This window comes from Bufo gargarizans, chromosome 1 (genome assembly GCF_014858855.1).
Source record: "Bufo gargarizans isolate SCDJY-AF-19 chromosome 1, ASM1485885v1, whole genome shotgun sequence".
NCBI lineage: Eukaryota > Metazoa > Chordata > Amphibia > Anura > Bufonidae > Bufo > Bufo gargarizans.
This window is the reverse complement of record NC_058080.1, coordinates 160,214,037-160,238,042: the sequence shown is the minus strand read 5'-3', so window position 1 is coordinate 160,238,042 and position 24,006 is coordinate 160,214,037. Positions and strand designations below refer to the sequence as shown.

Sequence of the window (24,006 nt, the reverse complement as noted above, 5' to 3'; positions counted from 1 at the left end):
AATAACCACTCGTTACAACCGAGGTATGCAGCAAAGCATTTGTGAAGCCACAACACGCACAACCTTGAGGTGGATGGGCTACAACAGCAGAAGACCCCACCGGGTACCACTCATCTCCACTACAAATAGGAAAAAGAGGCTACAATTTGCACGAGTTCACCAAAATTGGACTGTTGAAGACTGGAAAAATGGTTTCTTGAACATGACAATGAGTTCACTGTACTAAAATGGCCCCCACAGTCACCAGATCTCAACCCAATTGGGATGTGGTGGAACGGGAGCTTCGTGCCCTGGATGTGCATCCCTCAAATCTCCATCAACTGCAAGATGCTATCCTATCAATATGGGCCAACATTTCTAAAGAATGCTATCAGCACCTTGTTGAATCAATGCCACGTAGCATTAAGGCAGTTCTGAAGGCAAAAGGGGGTCCAACACCGTATTAATATGGTGTTCCTAATAATTCTTTAGGTGAGTGTATATGGAGTAATTTATCAAACTGGTGTAAAGTAGAACTTGCTTAGTTGCCCATAGCAACCAATCAGATTCCACCTTTCATTTTCCAAAGGAGCTGTCAAAAATGAAATGTGGAATCTGATTGGTTGCTATGAGAAACTAAACCAGTTCTACTTTACACCAATTGTATGAATTACCCCAATAGTTTTTATCAACTAATATCTACACCAGTGCTCTAAGACTATGAGTGTTTATCCCTGACGACAGCCCCACTGAACAGGTACCACATATTTTTTGGGTAGCCAGCTTACCAGTTGCTGGCTACCAAAAGAAGGACCGTAGTCTGCAGTCTATCAGATGGACACTTGTATGTCCATATAATTGTTGTGCCTATCTGCACAATGAGAAAGGTGAGTATACTTCTTCTATACATGAAGTGCTCCTCTGTTTTTTATTTTCTACATACAGTATAATCCATTTTATACTGTGGATAGGGGATAAGTGTTTGTAATGAATCAGCACATTATATTATATACAAATTATATTCAGCTACTACATTGCTTATGAAAGAACATGCACAAAGCAAAAAAATAAAAAAATAAAATGTTGCATAAGACATTAAGAATAATTAAAAGACATGTCTAATCAGGTCAATCCTTTTTGTACCAGAGCTTAACACCGATTTAGAAAGGGACACTTACAAAACCACTGTTCAGAAGAAAATGTTTCTAGAAGTACACAACAATCAGTAACATATTCGGTACTTAGATAACACTATACAGGCTAATTGATATATTTTTCATATTATAAAACACACCTACAATTTAGAAGCATAAAAATAGAAAATACAATTTTTACTTTATATATCCTGGGTGATACACAGTTGATACTATACAGACACAGTACAAAAGTCAATGTTTTATAACATTGCAAGCCACAATGCCCCCAACTATGACAACCACAGTGCATTATCATATTTCTATCCAGATTGCTGTGCTGTGTGTGCTAATTTGTGTGTTATATTTCTTTGTGTGACAGTGACAGATTATGTACACTGAGCACAGTCCATGCTGTGTTCTTATAACTGCACTGCCAGGACCTGTCACTTATTAATGGAGCTCAGAGTTTCCAGCTTCTAATGTTGGCATTTGGACTTTTAGACGCACCAGAAGATAGAAGCACAAGATCGAGGAGAAAAGGTGCATCAAAAACATGGTCTATGGAATATTTAGAAATTTACAATTTTATACTCTACAAAGGACAAGGTAAGGCCTTATCCATATCTTTGTTTGGCATCAGTGATCATTATCCAAAACCAGAAACAGAACCTGGGCAAATCTTTCCATTATACCTTATTTTGGTAAAGGATCCACTCCTGGTTTTGGACAACAAATACTGATGTAAAACACATACCAGCTTAACCACATTTCAATATATACCATAAAGAGAATTAACCCAATAATAAAAGCAGGATTATAAAAAAAAAAACATATCAAAGTTTATATCACAGCAGGTTTCAATCTAGCAAGATACTTGGAGGGTATATGATTAATGCTTGGCAGTGCTATGCTGCTCTATCCCCACAGCTATTCTAGCTGGCTGGATCCCAAGGCCCGGATGCCTATTCGCTGGCTTAAATCCTTGGTATGAATTCCTTCCTCCAGTATCGGCACTTGCTTAAGGTTACAATACCTTTGTTTCCTAGCTGTCTCTCTGCTTCAGGTGACAGGTGACTGCAGGTTGCTCCCAGGAGGTGCTGTCCTACTACTGGGGTATCTCAACTGAGCTATCCTTAGCCTCAGGAGCTTCAGGCTGACAAGGTAACTCCTCTAGTCCCCTGGAATACACTGCCTCTCCCCTGTCTGGGCCTTCCTATATATATCTAGGGCTCTCTAGCTCCCTCTAACGTCTGGGAGGCTAAACTGCACCCTGACAGGCCTGACACCCAGTTAACACAGGGAAAATACACAAATGCAATAAAACACATTAACTTGTGTAGTGCCCACCTTTACCTAGTGGGACACTACAATAGCGCCTGCCCCTTTAATAACAGTGACCTCGACAGTGCCCACCCATTTAATAACAGTGACCTCCACAGTGCCCATCCCTTTATTAAAATGTTGTCCTGTAGCCTTAGCATTAAAAGGGCAGGGCGCTGTGGAGGTCATTATTAAATGGGTGGGCACTGTGGAGGTCACTGTTAAAGAGGCAGGCAGTGTGGAGGTCACTGTTAAAGAGGCAGGCAGTGTGGAGGTCACTGTTAAAGGGGCAGGGCGATGTGGAGGTCACTGTTAAAGGGGGCCACTGTGGAGGTCACTGTTAAAGAGGTGGGCACTGTGGAGGTCACTGTTAAAGGGGCGGGCACTGTGGAGGTCACTGTTAAAGGGGCGGGCACTGTGCAGGTCACTGTTAAAGGGGCGGGCGCTGTGGAGGTCAATGTTAAAGAAGTGGGCACTGTGGAGGTCACTGTTAAAGGGGCGGGCACTGTTAGGGTATACTGTCGATATTTTTTAGCGACACACACAAACATTAAATGAAATAGATGAAATATACCTGTGCGAAGCTGGGTCCTTCTGCTAATATATATATATATATATATATATATATATAAATCAAAGAATGTGGGCAGCACCACTATCAGAATAGTACTGACGGAGTGCCAGCGGCTGAGTCGGCGATCCACCTCCAAACGGTATAGAAAAAATGAACTCCGCGGCACATCCAAATCGTGAAGAAGTAAAAAAACTTTAATCACCAAACATGCGACGTTTCAATCCTCTCAATGGGATTTTTCTCTCGGCTTGAGAAAAATCCCACATGTTTGGTGATTAAAGTTTTTTTACTTCTTCACGATTTGGATGTGCCGCGGAGTTCATTTTTTCTATATATATATATATATATATATATATATATATATATAAAAAAGAAAAAAAGTGGCAGCATCGTCTATTGAGAAAACAGGGGGGTGCAGCTGGCCCAGTTGGGATTAAGCAAACCCAATATATAAAGGTCGAAAACGGGCAGCACTCCATAGAATAAAATTAGAAAAAAGTTTATTTACCCATGCAGGACATGCAACGTTTCGGCTCTATGCTGGAGCCTTCCTCAAGCATGGGAAGGCTCCCGAAGTGCTGCCTGTTTTACTACATACACACATATATATATATATATATATATATATATATATATATCCACTTTGATCATTTAAATTAAAAAATTAGAGCAATAATAAACCATGTAATGGCATCGTATACTTGATATTATATGGTCATTATTTTGTTCTCTTTTGTCCTGTTTACCATTAATAACTTATTTCATTATTCAATTTCCCAGAGTTCTGCTGGTTTTGACTGTGATGTCAGACATCTAGATATATACAAAGACAAGGTAAGACATTAACACCTTGTACAAACATTAAATGCGATTTATACTGGTAACAGATCCTCAGGATATGTCATCAGTATATGATCTGTCATCCGTATATGATCTGTGGGGGGTCCGACCCCTGATGATCAGCTGTTTGAGAAGGCCACAGTACTCCGATGAGCACCACGGCCTCCTCACAGCTTACCAAGAACAGCACTGTACATTGTATAACGGCTGTGCTTAATATCTCAGCTTATTACCTTTTTCACTTTTGTATTTTTGTTTTTCACTCCCTGTCTTTCCGGGGTCATAACTAATTTCATTCTCCAGGCCAGTGAGATTCTGACGATACCACATTTCTTCCGTTATAATACTGATAGAAAATAATCTTTAAGAAAATGTTTTTTCTTTTCATCTCCATATTCTGACCCCTATAAATTTTTTGTACCTATGTGTACAGAGCTGTTTGAGGGCTCTTTTTTTTTGCGGGACAATCCCTACTTTTAATTGACACCATTTTGGGGTATGAATGAGTTTTTGTTCGCTTTTTGTTCAATTTTTTGTGGGAGGTGAAGCTACAAAAAAAGGGTAAAGAAGTTGACCAGTCCCAAAATCTTTTTTTTTTAATGCGCTTCTAACACCCCTCACCATGCATACATATGCCCCCAATACCTGTTTTTCATGTCTGAGCTTTCTTTTGGCCTGTCTGGCCATCAGACTATCCTGGCAGATCTGTTTACTTTCTCCCCTTCTTGTTTTGTTGAATACATAACTTTATTGATACACAAGGCTGGCTGCACTGCACAGTGATGAGTCACAGGCTGGCCACGCCCCCCACTCTGCTCTGCCTGCAGCAGCTACTCCATCTATAACTCCTGTGTCTATCTTTTTACACCCAGACATGAATCTCCTTCTCACTCAGTATCTAAATCCCATCACTAACCGTCCACAGGCTTTGCCCTCTCATGTGTATCTAATCCTATCCTGTGTGATACAGCCTGCCGAGCTGTGTATCTAATCCCATCACTGACAGTCTGCAGGCTCTTCCTTCACCATCTCCAGGGTGTGAAAACAGCTTGAATCAGCAAGCGTATCCAATCACATCTGTATCTAATCCTATCCTGTGTGATACAGCCTGCTGAGCGTTGTATCTCATCCCATCACTGACAGTCCACAGGCTCTTCCCTCACTATCTCCAGAGTGTGCACACGACTGTATCCATTTAGCGATCCACATTTTTTGCAGTCCCACTGAGTTCCATGGATTTGGGCTCCTCATTTTGAGGACCAGAATAGGACATTTTCTGTCTTTACTTGAACTGACATATGGATGTAAAAAACGTCCCTGTGCTTTCCACATCCGTATGTCAGTTCTGCGAAAGATAGAACATGTCCTATTCTGGTCCTTATAATGCAGATCTAAAACCCATAGAACTCAATAAGACTGCAAAAAAATGTGAATCGCACATGGACAGTAACCTTATTTAGTGGATCCGCGACTTGCAGACCACAAAACAGATACGGTTCTGTGCATGAGCCCTATCACTTATACTCAGCGCCCATAACAATGACATCCACAGTGCCCCATAGCAGTGATATCCACAGTTCCCTATAGCAGTGACATCCACAGTGCCCCCATAACAGTGAAATCCACAGTGCCCTCATAACAGTTACATCCACAGTGCCCCCATAACAGTGACATCCACAGTGTATTCATAACAGTGACATCCACAGTGCATCCATAACAGTGACATCCACAGTGCATCCATAACAGTTATGTCCACAGTGCCCCCATAACAGTGACATCCACATTGCTCCCATAACAGTGACATCCACAGTGCATCCATACAGTGACATCCACAGTGCACCCATAACAGAGACATCCACAGCGCCCCCATAACAGAGACATCCACAGTGCCCCCATAACAGCGACATCCACAGTGCTCCCATAACAGTGTTATCCACATTGCTGTCATAACAGTGAAGTCCACAGTGCCCCTTTAACAGTGACATCCACATTGCTCCCATAACCGTGACATCCACAGTGCGTCCATAACAGTGACATCCACTTTCACCCATAACAGTGCCATCCAATGCCCCCTATTTGTAATCCAGTGCCCCCTAGTACAATCCAGTACCCCCACTATGCCATGCAGTGCCCCCTCTTTTGCCATCCATTGCCCCCCTTGTGCCATCCATTGCCCCCCTTTTCCATCCAGTTCCCCCATTGTGCCATCCATTACCCCCTTGTGCCATCCACTGCCCCCATGTGTCATCCACTGTGCCCCGGTGAAATCCAGTGCCCCTATGTGCCATCCTAAGTGCCCCAGAGTGACATCCACAATTCCACAGTGCCGCCGCCCCCCCCCCCCATGTGCCAGTGCCCCCAGTGAGATCCACAGCATAGCCATCAGCCTACATTGTGGTACAATTCATAATGGCTATAGTAGACCACCAGATAGGATGGTACGAGTGGAAAGGCCAAAATATTGAGGCCCACTTCTAGCCCCAGCACATTCATATGACATAGTAACATATGGGGTCATTTATCAAAATGTAAAGTAGAACTGGCTTAGTTCAGCCTGTTATCCTGCAAGTTGGTCCAGAGGAAAGTTAAAAAAAACACTGTGACGTAAAAGCCAATTTTCCTCATTTTAGGGGGAAATTTTTTATTTCCGACTTCATGAAATAAGGGGCTGCCTATGACAATATTTAATTATCTTAGGGTATGGGGGTGTTTGCCATCTGGTCCCAGCAATTTCTCTATTTTAATCTTTTTAGGACGATGCTGCATTTCTTTTACACTCCACATTTCATCTGACATCACATGACAGGTGAGAACCAATGACTTCTGGATGGGTAGATGAAAAAGAAAGATCTTTCTTCACTGGCCAATACTGACACATACTAACTGAAAATTACTGGTCATGGGAGGTGGTGCAATAATTCTAGCAATAAAATAGGTGATGAATAATTATTACCGTCCTGTTGTAGAGCATTTTCAACAGTACTAATCTCATAATCTAAGCTACCGTATATGACATCCATTTGTAAGATGAGAATAGCCCTTTATATCTTTTTGGGAGATATCTGTGACTTTCTCATACATACAGCTATTTTACTACTGTGCCCACATCTTTGTTATTTGCTGTTATTATTTGCATTATATTTTAGAAAATGTTTTAGAGTCGGTGCCTTCTCAAACAGCTGATCGGTACAAACAGCTGATCGGTACAAACAGCTGATCGGTACACCGATAAGATACTGATGACCTATCCTGAAGATAGCTCATCAATATAAAAATCTCTGTAAACCCCTTTAAAGACTGGAGATCACTATGATGTCAGATAAACCAGAAGGTGCCAAGTACCAACCAAAGCACATGGCTGCTGTCTAGTGAATGAATCTATCCCATGCTTTTGACAAATCAGTTATATCAAGAGGCCTGACCAAGATGCTGTTTGGCCAGATAGGTGTTCCCTCACAACGTACCACCTAGCCAACTATATCTGAGTAAGCACAAATTTATGAATTGCAGGTGAAAGAGACTATACACCCAACTTCACAATTCACATTGGCTCAGATAATGAAGCTTGTATTCTGCCTGTGATGTGGAGGGAATGGAAGATAAAAAAAGTAAGAACTATTTTGATTGGTTAAAGGTTCCAACCCCTGGCCCACCCAGAATTAAAGAACAAAGACCACCTATTCTCCTAGCCAGAGCCCTTCAACCTAGGAGATATACAGTATACAAACAATGCATAGCCACAATGTATCAAGCCTCCAATATCTCAAAATAAAGGGTTGCATGATATATAGATAGTGTATATCATTACTACTATGCCAGTGAATATTTTTTTTAGTCCTTATAACCTTGAATTCCCACCAAAAACTAACTTTGAAGTACATTCTGACAGTTATACCATAAGTATTGTAAGAACAAGCGACTTGACATTTCTGAAATTCAAAAACATTCCATCATATTAATCCTCTGAATTCCCTTCAACGCTCTCGAAGCATTAGAAACAAGGATTATAATTAATTATGAGGCTGTTAACAATGCACCGACTGACTCCTTACAAAAGGTCTACTTGTGCTTAATATAGCATCCTACAGCTCAAGATTCAGGAAAGTGCATTGGTAATGAAAGCTCTAATGAATGGCTATTAATTAGTGCCGTGTATGCTTTCACTCCTTTAACAATGCTGCCATTATTACCGTTAGGCATAATAATAATAGTTTGGCATAAACGCATTTTATGACACTGTCATTTCAGCCATAGAACTCTAAGCACTAATAACTACTGAATAATATGAGAAAGTCATCTTAATTAATTTCTAGAATAATGAAGCAGCCTATCTGACCCTACTATGGACTTGGATAGACAGCAATGAAGCATGCGTTACAGTTAGCACAGACTTATCAAGAAGAGCACCTTTGTCAGTTTGGATATCTATCATAGGCAAGGACAACGTTGCACTTACCTCAACTTCTTTGTTCTTCTCTCTATTTTTTCCCATTGAACTTCTTCCATTGCCCGCGGTTTCCCTTGCAGGGACTACAGAAATCTGTTGCAGGGGCATAGTGCTGGTGTTGCAGGTAGCCAATACCTGATTGGAGGCTTGATAATTGTACTCCCCCTTTGTAGCCCACCTGTATAACAGCTCATATCCTTGATTTTCCCAGATCAGTTCTATGCACAAACACAAAAAAAAAAAAAAGAGTACGTATTATTGGAAATGAATGTTTAGATGCAATCCAGATCTTCTGCAAGCAAAGGACACAAAAAAGCCATAATCCGGTTAGTTTCAAAATATATATATATATATATATATATATAAAAAAAAAAGGTGAACACGACAAGTTCTAGGTAATATGCTCTGTCATTCGAACACCCTTTCACTCCCCCAGGAGCAGTGTGCAATTCAATTTCTATGGTACCTAATAGCTGTCATGGAAACCAAGGAAACCTGGGTCTTACAGGCCATTATTAGCAGGCGCTTTCTCTAATGGCACAGACTTCCACATTTGCAGCGGCTGCCACTTCTGCTTTTGTTTCCCAGTTGATTCCCCAGAAGGCTACTAAGCACCCTGAGACTCTGCATCGTGCTGACTAGGTAAATAGGCGTGAGGCTGAAAGGCTTAGTGTCCTATTTTGGAGCCAAATCTCTTCCTTGAAAAGCGCAGATAGCTTGCTGTGTCGTTCATGCGTCTAATCTGCTTAGGTCAAAAGATCTGCCTTCAAGTGAGGAGCAGCAGTGAGGGAATCAGGTGTAAGGAGGAGACCCGCACCGGCAGAAGCAACGTGCTATTGTGGAGCTCTATCCACTTGCTGTATTGTGTGTATATGAGACATAATCAGCTGCTGCAGCACAGGCACTGAACACACACACAGGCGCCCGCACACCGGGGCGTCCATGCTACACTGGCAAGCTGTACACATTGCTAGAAGCGTGGCATTTACAGCAGCTGCCTTATTACCGACATTAACTTTTAGCTTTCTGTCACGTTTATGACATTATCTACTGGCAGCGCTGATTAAAATACTCATTTGTAAAGTGTCTATATTCCTGACAAGAAGTAGGATGAATGTAAGGGAAGCATGCTAGATAGAGACCGAAGCTCCCAAGTGCCCCTATTATGGAGGAACATTCCCTCTGTCCCTCTTTACTCTTTAATGTCTATAGAGTTGAGCGAACACCTGGATGTTCGGGTTCGAGAAGTTCGGCCGAACATCCCGGAAATGTTCGGGTTCGGGATCCGAACCCGATCCGAACTTCGTCCCGAACCCGAACCCCATTGAAGTCAATGGGGACCCGAACTTTTCGGCACTAAAAAGGCTGTAAAACAGCCCAGGAAAGAGCTAGAGGGCTGCAAAAGGCAGCAACATGTAGGTAAATCCCCTGCAAACAAATGTGGATAGGGAAATGAATTAAATTAAAAATTAAATAAATAAAAATTAACCAAAATCAATTGGAGAGAGGTTCCATAGCAGAGAATCTGGCTTCCCGTCACCCACCACTGGAACAGTCCTTTCTCAGATATTTAGGCCCCGGCACCCAGGCAGAGGAGAGAGGTCCCGTAACAGAGAATCTGTCTTCATGTCAGCAGAGAATTAGTCTGCATGTCATAGCAGAGAATGAGGCTTCACGTCAGCCACCACTGCAACAGTCCATTGGCATATATTTAGGCCCAGCACCCAGGCAGAGGAGGGAGGTCCCGTAACAGAGAATCTGTCTTCATGTCAGCAGAGAATTAGTCTGCATGTCATAGCAGAGAATGAGGCTTCACGTCAGCCACCACTGCAACAGTCCATTGGCATATATTTAGGCCCAGCACACACACAGGCAGAGGAGAGAGGTCCCGTAACAGAGAATCTGGCTTCATGTCAGCAGAGAATCAGTCTGCATGTCATAGCAGAGAATCAGGCTTCACGTCAGCCACCACTGCAACAGTCCATTGGCATATATTTAGGCCCAGCACACACACAGGCAGAGGAGAGAGGTCCCGTAACAGAGGATCTGGCTTCATGTCAGCAGAGAATTAGTCTGCATGTCATAGCAGAGAATGAGGCTTCACGTCAGCCACCACTGCAACAGTCCATTGGCATATATTTAGGCCCAGCACCCAGGCAGAGGAGAGAGGTCCCGTAACAGACAATCTGGCTTCATGTCAGCAGAGAATTAGTCTGCATGTCATAGCAGAGAATGAGGCTTCACGTCAGCCACCACTGCAACAGTCCATTGGCATATATTTAGGCCTAGCACACAGGCAGAGGAGAGAGGTCCCGTAACAGACAATCTGGCTTCATGTCAGCAGAGAATCAGTCTGCATGTCATAGCAGAGAATGAGGCTTCACGTCACCCACCACTGCAACAGTCCATTGGCATATATTTAGGCCTAGCACACAGGCAGAGCAGAGAGGTCCCGTAACAGACAATCTGGCTTCATGACAGCAGAGAATCAGTCTGCATGTCATAGCAGAGAATGAGGCTTCACGTCACCCACCACTGCAACAGTCCATTGGCATATATTTAGGCCTAGCACACAGGCAGAGCAGAGAGGTCCCGTAACAGACAATCTGGCTTCATGACAGCAGAGAATCAGTCTGCATGTCATAGCAGAGAATGAGGCTTCACGTCACCCACCACTGCAACAGTCCATTGGCATATATTTAGGCCTAGCACACAGGCAGAGCAGAGAGGTCCCGTAACAGACGATCTGGCTTCATGTCAGCAGAGAATCAGTCTGCATGTCATAGCAGAGAATGAGGCTTCACGTCAGCCACCACTGCAACAGTCCATTGGCATATATTTAGGCCCAGCACCCAGGCAGAGGAGGGAGGTCCCGTAACAGAGAATCTGTCTTCATGTCAGCAGAGAATTAGTCTGCATGTCATAGCAGAGAATGAGGCTTCACGTCAGCCACCACTGCAACAGTCCATTGGCATATATTTAGGCCCAGCACCCAGGCAGAGGAGGGAGGTCCCGTAACAGAGAATCTGTCTTCATGTCAGCAGAGAATTAGTCTGCATGTCATAGCAGAGAATGAGGCTTCACGTCAGCCACCACTGCAACAGTCCATTGGCATATATTTAGGCCCAGCACCCAGGCAGAGGAGGGAGGTCCCGTAACAGAGAATCTGTCTTCATGTCAGCAGAGAATTAGTCTGCATGTCATAGCAGAGAATGAGGCTTCACGTCAGCCACCACTGCAACAGTCCATTGGCATATATTTAGGCCCAGCACACACACAGGCAGAGGAGAGAGGTCCCGTAACAGAGAATCTGGCTTCATGTCAGCAGAGAATCAGTCTGCATGTCATAGCAGAGAATGAGGCTTCACGTCAGCCACCACTGCAACAGTCCATTGGCATATATTTAGGCCCAGCACACACACAGGCAGAGGAGAGAGGTCCCGTAACAGAGGATCTGGCTTCATGTCAGCAGAGAATTAGTCTGCATGTCATAGCAGAGAATGAGGCTTCACGTCAGCCACCACTGCAACAGTCCATTGGCATATATTTAGGCCCAGCACCCAGGCAGAGGAGAGAGGTCCCGTAACAGACAATCTGGCTTCATGTCAGCAGAGAATTAGTCTGCATGTCATAGCAGAGAATGAGGCTTCACGTCAGCCACCACTGCAACAGTCCATTGGCATATATTTAGGCCTAGCACACAGGCAGAGGAGAGAGGTCCCGTAACAGACAATCTGGCTTCATGTCAGCAGAGAATCAGTCTGCATGTCATAGCAGAGAATGAGGCTTCACGTCACCCACCACTGCAACAGTCCATTGGCATATATTTAGGCCTAGCACACAGGCAGAGCAGAGAGGTCCCGTAACAGACAATCTGGCTTCATGACAGCAGAGAATCAGTCTGCATGTCATAGCAGAGAATGAGGCTTCACGTCACCCACCACTGCAACAGTCCATTGGCATATATTTAGGCCTAGCACACAGGCAGAGCAGAGAGGTCCCGTAACAGACAATCTGGCTTCATGACAGCAGAGAATCAGTCTGCATGTCATAGCAGAGAATGAGGCTTCACGTCACCCACCACTGCAACAGTCCATTGGCATATATTTAGGCCTAGCACACAGGCAGAGCAGAGAGGTCCCGTAACAGACGATCTGGCTTCATGTCAGCAGAGAATCAGTCTGCATGTCATAGCAGAGAATGAGGCTTCACGTCAGCCACCACTGCAACAGTCCATTGGCATATATTTAGGCCCAGCACCCAGGCAGAGGAGGGAGGTCCCGTAACAGAGAATCTGTCTTCATGTCAGCAGAGAATTAGTCTGCATGTCATAGCAGAGAATGAGGCTTCACGTCAGCCACCACTGCAACAGTCCATTGGCATATATTTAGGCCCAGCACCCAGGCAGAGGAGGGAGGTCCCGTAACAGAGAATCTGTCTTCATGTCAGCAGAGAATTAGTCTGCATGTCATAGCAGAGAATGAGGCTTCACGTCAGCCACCACTGCAACAGTCCATTGGCATATATTTAGGCCCAGCACACACACAGGCAGAGGAGAGAGGTCCCGTAACAGAGAATCTGTCTTCATGTCAGCAGAGAATTAGTCTGCATGTCATAGCAGAGAATGAGGCTTCACGTCAGCCACCACTGCAACAGTCCATTGGCATATATTTAGGCCCAGCACACACACAGGCAGAGGAGAGAGGTCCCGTAACAGACAATCTGGCTTCATGTCAGCAGAGAATTAGTCTGCATGTCATAGCAGAGAATGAGGCTTCACGTCACCCACCACTGCAACAGTCCATTGGCATATATTTAGGCCCAGCACCCAGGCAGAGGAGGGAGGTCCCGTAACAGAGAATCTGTCTTCATGTCAGCAGAGAATTAGTCTGCATGTCATAGCAGAGAATGAGGCTTCACGTCAGCCACCACTGCAACAGTCCATTGGCATATATTTAGGCCCAGCACACACACAGGCAGAGGAGAGAGGTCCCGTAACAGAGGATCTGGCTTCATGTCAGCAGAGAATCAGTCTGCATGTCATAGCAGAGAATCAGGCTTCACGTCAGCCACCACTGCAACAGTCCATTGGCATATATTTAGGCCTAGCACACAGGCAGAGGAGAGAGGTCCCGTAACAGACAATCTGGCTTCATGTCAGCAGAGAATCAGTCTGCATGTCATAGCAGAGAATGAGGCTTCACGTCAGCCACCACTGCAACAGTCCATTGTCATAAATTTAGGCCCAGCACCCAGGCAGAGGAGAGAGGTCCCGTAACAGACAATCTGGCTTCATGTCAGCAGAGAATTAGTCTGCATGTCATAGCAGAGAATCAGGCTTCATGTCAGCCACCACTGCAACAGTCCATTGGCATATATTTAGGCCTAGCACACAGGCAGAGGAGAGGTTCATTCAACTTTGGGTAGCATCGCAATATAATGGTAAAATGAAAATAAAAATAGGATTGAATGAGGAAGTGCCCTGGAGTCCAATAATATATGGTTATGGGGAGGTAGTTAATGTCTAATCTGGACAAGGGACGGACAGGTCCTGTGGGATCCATGCCTGGTTCATTTTTATGAACGTCAGCTTGTCCACATTGGCTGTAGACAGGCGGCTGCGTTTGTCTGTAATGACGCCCCCTGCCGTGCTGAATACACGTTCAGACAAAACGCTGGCTGCCAGGCAGGCCAGCACCTCCAAGGCATAAAAGGCTAGCTCTGGCCACGTGGACAATTTAGAGACCCAGAAGTTGAATGGGGCCGAACCATCAGTCAGTACGTGGAGGGGTGTGCACACGTACTGTTCCACCATGTTAGTGAAATGTTGCCTCCTGCTAACACGTTGCGTATCAGGTGGTGGTGCAGTTAGCTGTGGCGTGTTGACAAAAGTTTTCCACATCTCTGCCATGCTAACCCTGCCCTCAGAGGAGCTGGCCGTGACACAGCTGCCTTGGCGACCTCTTGCTCCTCCTCTGCCTTGGCCTTGGGCTTCCACTTGTTCCCCTGTGACATTTGGGAATGCTCTCAGTAGCGCGTCTACCAACGTGCGCTTGTACTCGCGCATCTTCCTATCACGCTCCAGTGCAGGAAGTAAGGTGGGCACATTGTCTTTGTAGCGTGGATCCAGCAGGGTGGCAACCCAGTAGTCCGCACAGGTTAAAATGTGGGCAACTCTGCTGTCGTTGCGCAGGCACTGCAGCATGTAGTCGCTCATGTGTGCCAGGCTGCCCAGGGATAAGGACAAGCTGTCCTCTGTGGGAGGCGTATCGTCATCGTCCTGCCTTTCCCCCCAGCCACGCACCAGTGATGGACCCGAGCTGCGTTGGGTGCCACCCCGCTGTGACCATGCTTCATCCTCATCCTCCTCCACCTCCTCCTCATCCTCGTCCTCCTCGTCCTCCAGTAGTGGGCCCTGGCTGGCCACATTTGTACCTGGCCTCTGCTGTTGCCAAAAACCTCCCTCTGAGTCACTTCGAAGAGACTGGCCTGAAAGTGCTAAAAATGACCCCTCTTCCTCCTCCTCCTCCTCCTCCTCCTGGGCCACCTCCTCTTCCATCATCGCCCTAAGTGTTTTCTCAAGGAGACATAGAAGTGGTATTGTAACGCTGATAACGGTGTCATCGCCACTGGCCATGTTGGTGGAGTACTCGAAACAGCGCAACAGGGCACACAGGTCTCGCATGGAGGCCCAGTCATTGGTGGTGAAGTGGTGCTGTTCTGTAGTGCGACTGACCCGTGCGTGCTGCAGCTGAAACTCCACTATGGCCTGCTGCTGCTCGCACAGTCTGTCCAGCATGTGCAAGGTGGAGTTCCACCTGGTGGGCACGTCGCATATGAGGCGGTGAGCGGGAAGGCCGAAGTTACGCTGTAGCGCAGACAGGCGAGCAGCAGCAGGATGTGAACGCCGGAAGCGCGAACAGACGGCCCGCACTTTATGCAGCAGCTCTGACATGTCGGGGTAGTTGTGAATGAACTTCTGCACCACCAAATTCAGCACATGCGCCAAGCAAGGGATGTGCGTCAAATTGGCTAGTCCCAGAGCTGCAACGAGATTTCGCCCATTATCACACACCACCAGGCCGGGCTTGAGGCTCACCGGCAGCAACCACTCGTCGGTCTGTTGTTCTATACCCCGCCACAACTCCTGTGCGGTGTGGGGCCTGTCCCCCAAACATATGAGTTTCAGAATGGCCTGCTGACGTTTACCCCGGGCTGTGCTGAAGTTGGTGGTGAAGGTGTGTGGCTGACTGGATGAGCAGGTGGAAGAAGAGGAGGAGGAAGCCGAGAAGGAGGAGGTGGCAACAGGAGGCAAAGAATGTTGCCCTGCGATCCTTGGCGGCGGAAGGACGTGCGCCAAACAGCTCTCCGCCTGGGGCCCAGCTGCCACTACATTTACCCAGTGTGCAGTTAGGGAGATATAGCGTCCCTGGCCGTGCTTACTGGTCCACGTATCTGTGGTTAGGTGGACCTTGCCACAGATGGCGTTGCGCAGTGCACACTTGATTTTATCGGATACTTGGTTGTGCAGGGAAGGCACGGCTCTCTTGGAGAAGTAGTGCCGGCTGGGAACAACATACTGTGGGACAGCAAGCGACATGAGCTGTTTGAAGCTGTCTGTGTCCACCAGCCTAAATGACAGCATTTCATAGGCCAGTAGTTTAGAAATGCTGGCATTCAGGGCCAGGGATCGAGGGTGGCTAGGTGGGAATTTACGCTTTCTATCAAATGTTTGTGAGATGGAGAGCTGAACGCTGGCGTGTGACATGGTTGAGACGCTTGGTGACGGAGGTGGTGGTGGTGGTGTTGGTGGTACATCCCCTGTTTGCTGGGCGGCAGGTGCCAACGTTCCTCCAGAGGCGGAGGAAGAGGCCGAGGCGGCAGCAGCAGAATAGGCCGAGGCGGCAGCAGCAGAAGAGGTAGCAGGGGGAGCCTGAGTGACTTCCTTGGTTTTAAGGTGTTTACTCCACTGCAGTTCATGCTTTGCATGCAGGTGCCTGGTCATGCAGGTTGTGCTCAGGTTCAGAACGTTAATGCCTCGCTTCAGGCTCTGATGGCACAGCGTGCAAACCACTCGGGTCTTGTCGTCAGCACATTGTTTGAAGAAGTGCCATGCCAGGGAACTCCTTGAAGCTGCCTTTGGGGTGCTCGGTCCCAGATGGCGGCGGTCAGTAGCAGGCGGAGTCTCTTGGCGGCGGGTGTTCTGCTTTTGCCCACTGCTCCCTCTTTTGCTACGCTGTTGGCTCGGTCTCACCACTGCCTCTTCCTCCGAACTGTGAAAGTCAGTGGCACGACCTTCATTCCATGTGGGGTCTAGGACCTCATCGTCCCCTGCATCGTCTTCCACCCAGTCTTGATCCCTGACCTCCTGTTCAGTCTGCACACTGCAGAAAGACGCAGCAGTTGGCACCTGTGTTTCGTCATCATCAGAGACATGCTGAGGTGGTATTCCCATGTCCTCATCATCAGGAAACATAAGTGGTTGTGCGTCAGTGCATTCTATGTCTTTCACCGCTGGGGAAGGGCTAGGTGGATGCCCTTGGGAAACCCTGCCAGCGGAGTCTTCAAACAGCATAAGAGACTGCTGCATAACTTGAGGCTGAGACAGTTTCCCTGGTATGCATGGGGGTGATGTGACAGACTGATGGGGTTGGTTTTCAGGCGCCATCTGTGCGCTTTCTGCAGAAGACTGGGTGGGAGATAATGTGAACGTGCTGGATCCACTGTCGGCCACCCAATTGACTAATGCCTGTACCTGCTCAGGCCTTACCATCCTTAGAACGGCATTGGGCCCCACCATATATCGCTGTAAATTCTGGCGGCTACTGGGACCTGAGGTAGTTGGTACACTAGGACGTGTGGATGTGGCAGAACGGCCACGTCCTCTCCCAGCACCAGAGGGTCCACTAACACCACCACGACCATGTCCACGTCCGCGTCCCTTACTAGATGTTTTTCTCATTGTTATGGTTCACCACAACAACAAATATATTATTTGGCCCAATGTATTGTATTCAAATTCAGCGGGATATAAATTTGAGGCCTAGTATTTAGGCGCTGGGTGACCGGTATGGATTTAGTGACAGAATTAGACTTGGAAATGCACAGAAGCGTGTGTGTGAAGTTATTCTGAATGACCCTATGTGCACCTTCAATATGATCTACCCTTTTAGGGATAGATTTCAAATAGCTCTGATATAGCAGAAACGACTAAATTATGAAATTGCTAAATTGGGAATTGTATTTCAACCCAGAACAAAAAATGTGCTTTGACGGACACTAAATAACTTTCCCAGCCACAACAGGACAGCGGTAACGAGAGATTTAGCGGGATATAAATTTGAGGCCTAGTATTTAGGCGCTGGGTGACAGGTATGGGTTTAGTGACAGAATTAGATTTGGAAATGCACAGTAGCGGGTGTGTGAAGTTATTCTGAATGACCCTATGTGCACCTTGAATATTATATACCCTTTTAGGGATAGATTTCAAATAGCTCTGATATAGCAGAAACCACTAAATTATGAAATTGCTAAATTGGGAATTGTATTTCAACCCAGAACAAGAAATGTGCTTGAACGGACACTAAATAACTCGCCCAGCTACAGCACTAGGGACAGATTTAGCTGGATATAAATTTGAGGCCTAGTATTTAGGCGCTGGGTGACCGGTATGGATTTAGTGACAGAATTAGACTTGGAAATGCACAGAAGCGTGTGTGTGAAGTTATTCTGAATGACCCTATGTGCACCTTGAATATTATATACCCTTTTAGGGATAGATTTCAAATAGCTCTGATATAGCAGAAACCACTAAATTATGAAATTGCTAAATTGGGAATTGTATTTCAACCCAGAACAAGAAATGTGCTTGAACGGACACTAAATAACTCGCCCAGCTACAGCACTAAGGACAGATTTAGCGGGATATAAATTTGAGGCCTAGTATTTAGGCGCTGGGTGACAGGTATGGGTTTAGTGCCAGAATTAGACTTGGAAATACACAGTAGCGGGTGTGTGTGAAGTTATTCTGAATGACCCAATGTGCACCTTGAATATTATATACCCTTTTAGGGATAGATTTCAAATAGCTCTGATATAGCAGAAACCACTAAATTATGAAATTGCTAAATTGGGAATTGTATTTCAACCCAGAACAAGAAATGTGCTTGAACGGACACTAAATAACTCGCCCAGCTACAGCACTAAGGACAGATTTAGCGGGATATAAATTTGAGACCTAGTATTTAGGCGCTGGGTGACAGGTATGGGTTTAGTGCCAGAATTAGACTTGGAAATACACAGTAGCGGGTGTGTGTGAAGTTATTCTGAATGACCCAATGTGCACCTTGAATATTATATACCCTTTTAGGGATAGATTTCAAATAGCTCTGATATAGCAGAAACCACTAAATTATGAAATTGCTAAATTGGGAATTGTATTTCAACCCAGAACAAGAAATGTGCTTGAACGGACACTAAATAACTCGCCCAGCTACAGCACTAGGGACAGATTTAGCTGGATATAAATTTGAGGCCTAGTATTTAGGCGCTGCGTGACAGGTATGGGTTTAGTGACAGAATTAGACTTGGAAATACACAGTAGCGGGTGTGTGTGAAGTTATTCTGAATGACCCAATGTGCACCTTGAATATTATATACCCTTTTAGGGATAGATTTCAAATAGCTCTGATATAGCAGAAACCACTAAATTATGAAATTGCTAAATTGGGAATTGTATTTCAACCCAGAACAAGAAATGTGCTTGAACGGACACTAAATAACTCGCCCAGCTACAGCACTAGGGACAGATTTAGCTGGATATAAATTTGAGGCCTAGTATTTAGGCGCTGGGTGACCGGTATGGATTTAGTGACAGAATTAGACTGGGATATGGCCAAAAAATAAACAGACTATTGCTGGTTAAATGCACTTGGTGTGACAGCTTCACCCTGATGTAGGCTTTAGCCAAAAAACAACCACACCATTGAGGGTTAAATGCACTTGGTGACAGGCGCAGCTTGCCCCTGATTTAGTATATGGCCAAAAAATGAACAGACTATTGCTGGTTAAATGCACTTGGTGTGACAGCTTCACCCTGATGTAGGCTTTAGCCAAAAAACAACCACACCATTGAGGGTTAAATGCACTTGGTGACAGGCGCAGCTTGCCCCTGATTTTGTATATGGCCAAAAAATGAACAGACTATTGCTGGTTAAATGCACTTGGTGTGACAGCTTCACCCTGATGTAGGCTTTAGCCAAAAAACAACCACACCATTGAGGGTTAAATGCACTTGGTCGCAGCTTGTGCTGGCGCACCACAAGACACAAAATGGCCGCCGATCACCCCAGAAAAATGTGACTGACAAACGGTCTGTGCAGCCTAAAAACAGTGAGCAATTGAGGATCAGCAGCTCAATGATCCACAGCTGCAGATCGATCAGTTAATCAAGTCCTTTGGAGGAGTTAATCTGCCTAATCTCGCCCTACTGTCGCAGCCGCAACCTCTCCCTACGCTAATCAGAGCAGAGTGACGGGCGGCGCTATGTGACTCCAGCTTAAATAGAGGCTGGGTCACATGGTGCTCTGGCCAATCACAGCCATGCCAATAGTAGGCATGGCTGTGATGGCCTCTTGGGGCAAGTAGTATGACGCTTGTTGATTGGCTGCTTTGCAGCCTTTCAAAAAGCGCCAAGAAAGCGTCACAAAAGCGCGAAGAAAGCGACGAACACCGAACCCGAACCCGGACTTTTACGAAAATGTCCGGGTTCGGGTCCGTGTCACGGACACCCCAAAATTCGGTACGAACCCGAACTATACAGTTCGAGTTCGCTCATCCCTAAATGTCTATCTACACCTTTTTTTATGATTGCATTTTACTTGTGTTGGGCTAAAAATATATATTTTTTTTCAATTGGTCTTTAAAAAAAAAAATATTAAGGCATTCTGACACAAAGGGTTAACTGTTTGTCTAGCTTTGTGAATGTCCTTTTTACTTTCATTTTGTGCTGGCCATCTAATAAACCTTATGTCCAAATTACTAAACACTTCGTTAAGCCCCGTTCTTATCAGTAGGATAGAACTTGAGCTATAATAGGTGTTCAGGAGGTCAGAGATTAGAAACAAGGAGCCCCCCAGCTGAGCTGCCTGATGAAACTCTGCTACCGGAGAAACTCGAGGCTGCACAAAGACAAGGGTTCAAAGTTTTTTTAATTGAAGAAATTATTTTTAGCTCAAAATGAGTACAATGCAATAATAAATAAATGCCCCCAAATTTGTACATAGCTTTTAAATGTCCCTAATTTTGAACTGGGAAATAAATTTATTAAACTGCTCCAAAAATTGTATGGTTCCTACCTGTATACTAGACCTCAACATATATATTTTTTCATTATTTTGGACTATTCAGATGTCTATAATCAAAATTATAGAAGAAAAAAAATGTCCCAGGAGCTGCACATGTGCACACACGAAAAAACAGAACTTAGACATGGGACTTAGCATTAAAGGGGTTCTCTGGAAAAGATTTAAAATGGCTACCATAGAATGCGAGTAGGACTGTCTGCCAACACTTGCAGAGCTGCCTAAAGGGGTGAGGGGGCAGGGCCTCACTATGGACTACACTGCTCTACAAGTGCCAGAGTATAATGTGTAGTGAGGCCTGGCCCCATACCAACCTAGGCAGCCCTGCAAGTGGAAGCAACCAGTCCTGCTCAAATTCTAGTAAACGGTGCTTATGGCCATTTTAAATAATTCCAGAAAACCACTTTAAGGGAAAAAGGGCTAAGATCCCAATATTTTGTGCCACAATTTTGCCATAAATTTCGAATTTCAAAGTAAGTCACCCAATTGTTAATATAGAGTCAAAGAAAAGTGTCTAACCATGCACCAGATTTATCATCCAACACGGACCACTGTGATAAATCTGGTGAAGGTCTAGACCAGGGATGCTCAACCTGCAGCCCTCGAGGTGTTGTAAAACTACAACTCCCACCATGCCCTGCTGTAGGCTGATAGCTGTAGGCTGTCCAAGAATGATGGGAGTTGTAGTTTTGCAACAGCTGGAGGGCTACAGGTTGAGCATGCCTGGTCTAGACAGCCTGTCTAAGGTTAATCTGCCCCTTTTGTATTAAACACAGAGGAGATCCATAATTTCCAACTGTCCAAACAAAATGACAACTTTTCAAATTTGGAAGCAGCCCAGAATGCATTGCTTTTTGGTGTGACAGCAAAGTAGGGTCTATGAATTCACACTTAGTGAAAGGAGATGACTGGATCCAGAGAAAAGATAAATGTTTATGGGGTATACAGTAAATTGTTTTCCAGTAACTTTACTATTGGATCTAGTCCACATAATTGGATCATCCACATACCCCAAGAGGCATACCTTGAGCTTTCTTGTCAGTCGGGAGCAATCCCATAGCATATAGATGAGGTCAACGGACTTCATCGAGCACCTTGAACATTTAGCATCTGTTCAAATTCCTCTGTGGTTAAGGTGAAACATATTGTAGAGTGTGGTATACTCTGTGAGGATTACATAGCTATGAGAGTCTAGTACTTTCATTATGCTCCTCCCCCACTTAGTAATATTAAAGAAGCACTCTCACTTAATTCTCTGGCCAGTTAGAAAGATGCGTGATGTAAATTGTAATGAGGGCAATATTCTTACCACTGTATTTGTGAGTTATCCACAACCATCTGGTCCTCAGTTGTATCATGTGAACAACACTGACTCTCCAGAATTATGGAACTGTAGCCCTTAACCCCTTCCCGACCAGTGCTGTACATGTACGGCGCTGTCTGGGACTCGCACGTGCAGAGGGTGCCATAGCTGCCAGGTTTCTGCTGTTTCAAACAGCACACACCCGCAACACATGTATGTGATCAGCCATGAGGCCGATCGCATACATTTCAACTCTCAGATGCCGTGGTCAAATGTGACCACAGCATCTGAGTAGGCTGGAAGCGGGAGCAGAGTGCTTCCACTCCCATAACAGCGTTTCCTGTCTCTGATCGGGGAACCTGTTACACTGTACTAATGAGCCCCCACACAGCTCCACTCGCATAGCTACACAAAATGTATAGGGGTCAGAAATTGGTGATGAAAAACAAATAATTCTTTTCAAGGTTTTTAATTTTCTTTTTCAGTATTAGGGTCCATTCACACGTCCGTGGTGTGTTGCGGACCCACAAATTGCGGATCCGCAACAAACCTAGCTGGCACCCCCTATAGAAATGCCTATTCTTGTCCGCAGCTGCGGACAAGAATAGGACATGTTCTATCTTTTGCGGAGCTGCGGCCCTGAAGATCGGGGCCGCACTCCGCAAATGCGGATGCGGACAGCATACTGTGTGCTGTCCGCATCCATTCTGTCCCCATAGAGAATGAATGGGTCCGCAAAATTGCGGAACGGATGCGGACCCATTTGCGGACGTGTGAATGAACCCTTAAGACGCAAGAAAAACTATAAAAGTGTGGTATGATTGTAATCATACTGCCCTGGATAATAAAGTTCACAGGTCAATTTTACTGTGTAATGAACATTTTAAGAAAAAAAAAAATCTGGCAGAATGGCGTTTTTTTCAAATTTCACACCATGTGGATTTTTTTTTCTGCTTTCCACTACATTCTATGCAACCGTAAATTGTACCATTAGAAAGTATAATTTGTCCTCCAAAAAAATAAACCCTCATAAGGCTATGTGAGGCCAAGCTCCACCCACTTTTTGTAAAGTGGCAAAAACAGCAAGAAAAATAAAAAGTTGCAAAATTTGAATGCAAAATTCTATTTGCACCAAATTTTTGCAACAATCTGGCATAAATTATCTATAAATGACCCCCACTGTGCAGGAAAGTACAACAGTCCCCAATACACATGGGCGGTCTGGGAGCTTGTAGTGGCCCTGGAGAAAAAGCAACTAAAAGTGGCTGCTATGTTGTAAGCATGTCAAAATTGACATAAAGAAGGGCAACACTAGGCAGGATTAACAATACCATAGACCAGCCAAAAATACCAATTGTCAGCTAATCCAAATACCACAGTGCAGAAAAAAAAAACTCCCCAGAAGCTGCTGTTCTGCAGTGGCCATCACCAGTTGCCACATTCTGTCTAACTCCTCCAGTTGTCTCTAATTAAGTTATGGAGCAGGGGAATAAGAAGGTGGGCCACGGAGCTAAGCCATTCCCCTTCAATGTCCCTATGTACAGGTACAGGCCTCTTCCATCCTGTGGCCTGAGACACCTTTCGTCCTTGCTCCATTTGCCATGGGCTCCTGTGACATGCTGCTGTATTCTACTGTATAATGTCCTGGGGAGGTCCTTGAATTTATGAAGGCACCTGCAGTCACTGGACAGAGACATAAGTAACTGATGCTCCCAACGTTAATTAACATCAAGACCGTCAGATCGTTATGTATTTAGCCAGTGGCACTTAGAAGGCCATTAGAAGCCCCCTGGGCAGGGTTAGTGTCAGCACCCAGCACACCCGGGCAAGTGCCGGGGCCCACTGCTACTGGCTGGCCCACTGTGCCCGCTCACTACTGCAGCTGTGTCCTGGTCTTCATTAAACTGCCTGTTATGAATTCTAGGGCAGCTTACCCTAGCAATGCAGACAATTTTTTGCCATGTGCACTGCTGGGGTGGGCGGCCCCAGGACTCAGAACAGGGTAGATGGAGTTTCCTACTGGGCTAAAGGACCTTCCTGATGTC

General features: G+C 45.4%; 1 protein-coding gene and 1 long non-coding RNA gene across 2 annotated transcripts in view; one reads left to right on the top strand and one right to left on the bottom strand.

Annotated features, from left to right (window-relative positions):
- The window catches only part of MARCHF1 (membrane associated ring-CH-type finger 1), a 426,345-nt gene extending 417,729 nt beyond the window's left edge, over positions 1-8,616 (bottom strand). Inside the window, exon 1 of the mRNA XM_044276862.1 lies at positions 8,306-8,616. Within this exon, the coding sequence (XP_044132797.1) occupies positions 8,306-8,404 (99 nt within the window). The 5' untranslated portion in view covers positions 8,405-8,616. The remainder of the gene's footprint in view (positions 1-8,305) is intronic.
- On the top strand, positions 1,585-6,762 carry LOC122940467. The gene is made up of 3 exons (XR_006390342.1): positions 1,585-1,721; positions 3,790-3,843; positions 6,603-6,762. It is a non-coding gene; the product is annotated as an uncharacterized LOC122940467 (long non-coding RNA).
- Positions 8,617-24,006: the final 15,390 nt, after the last annotated feature.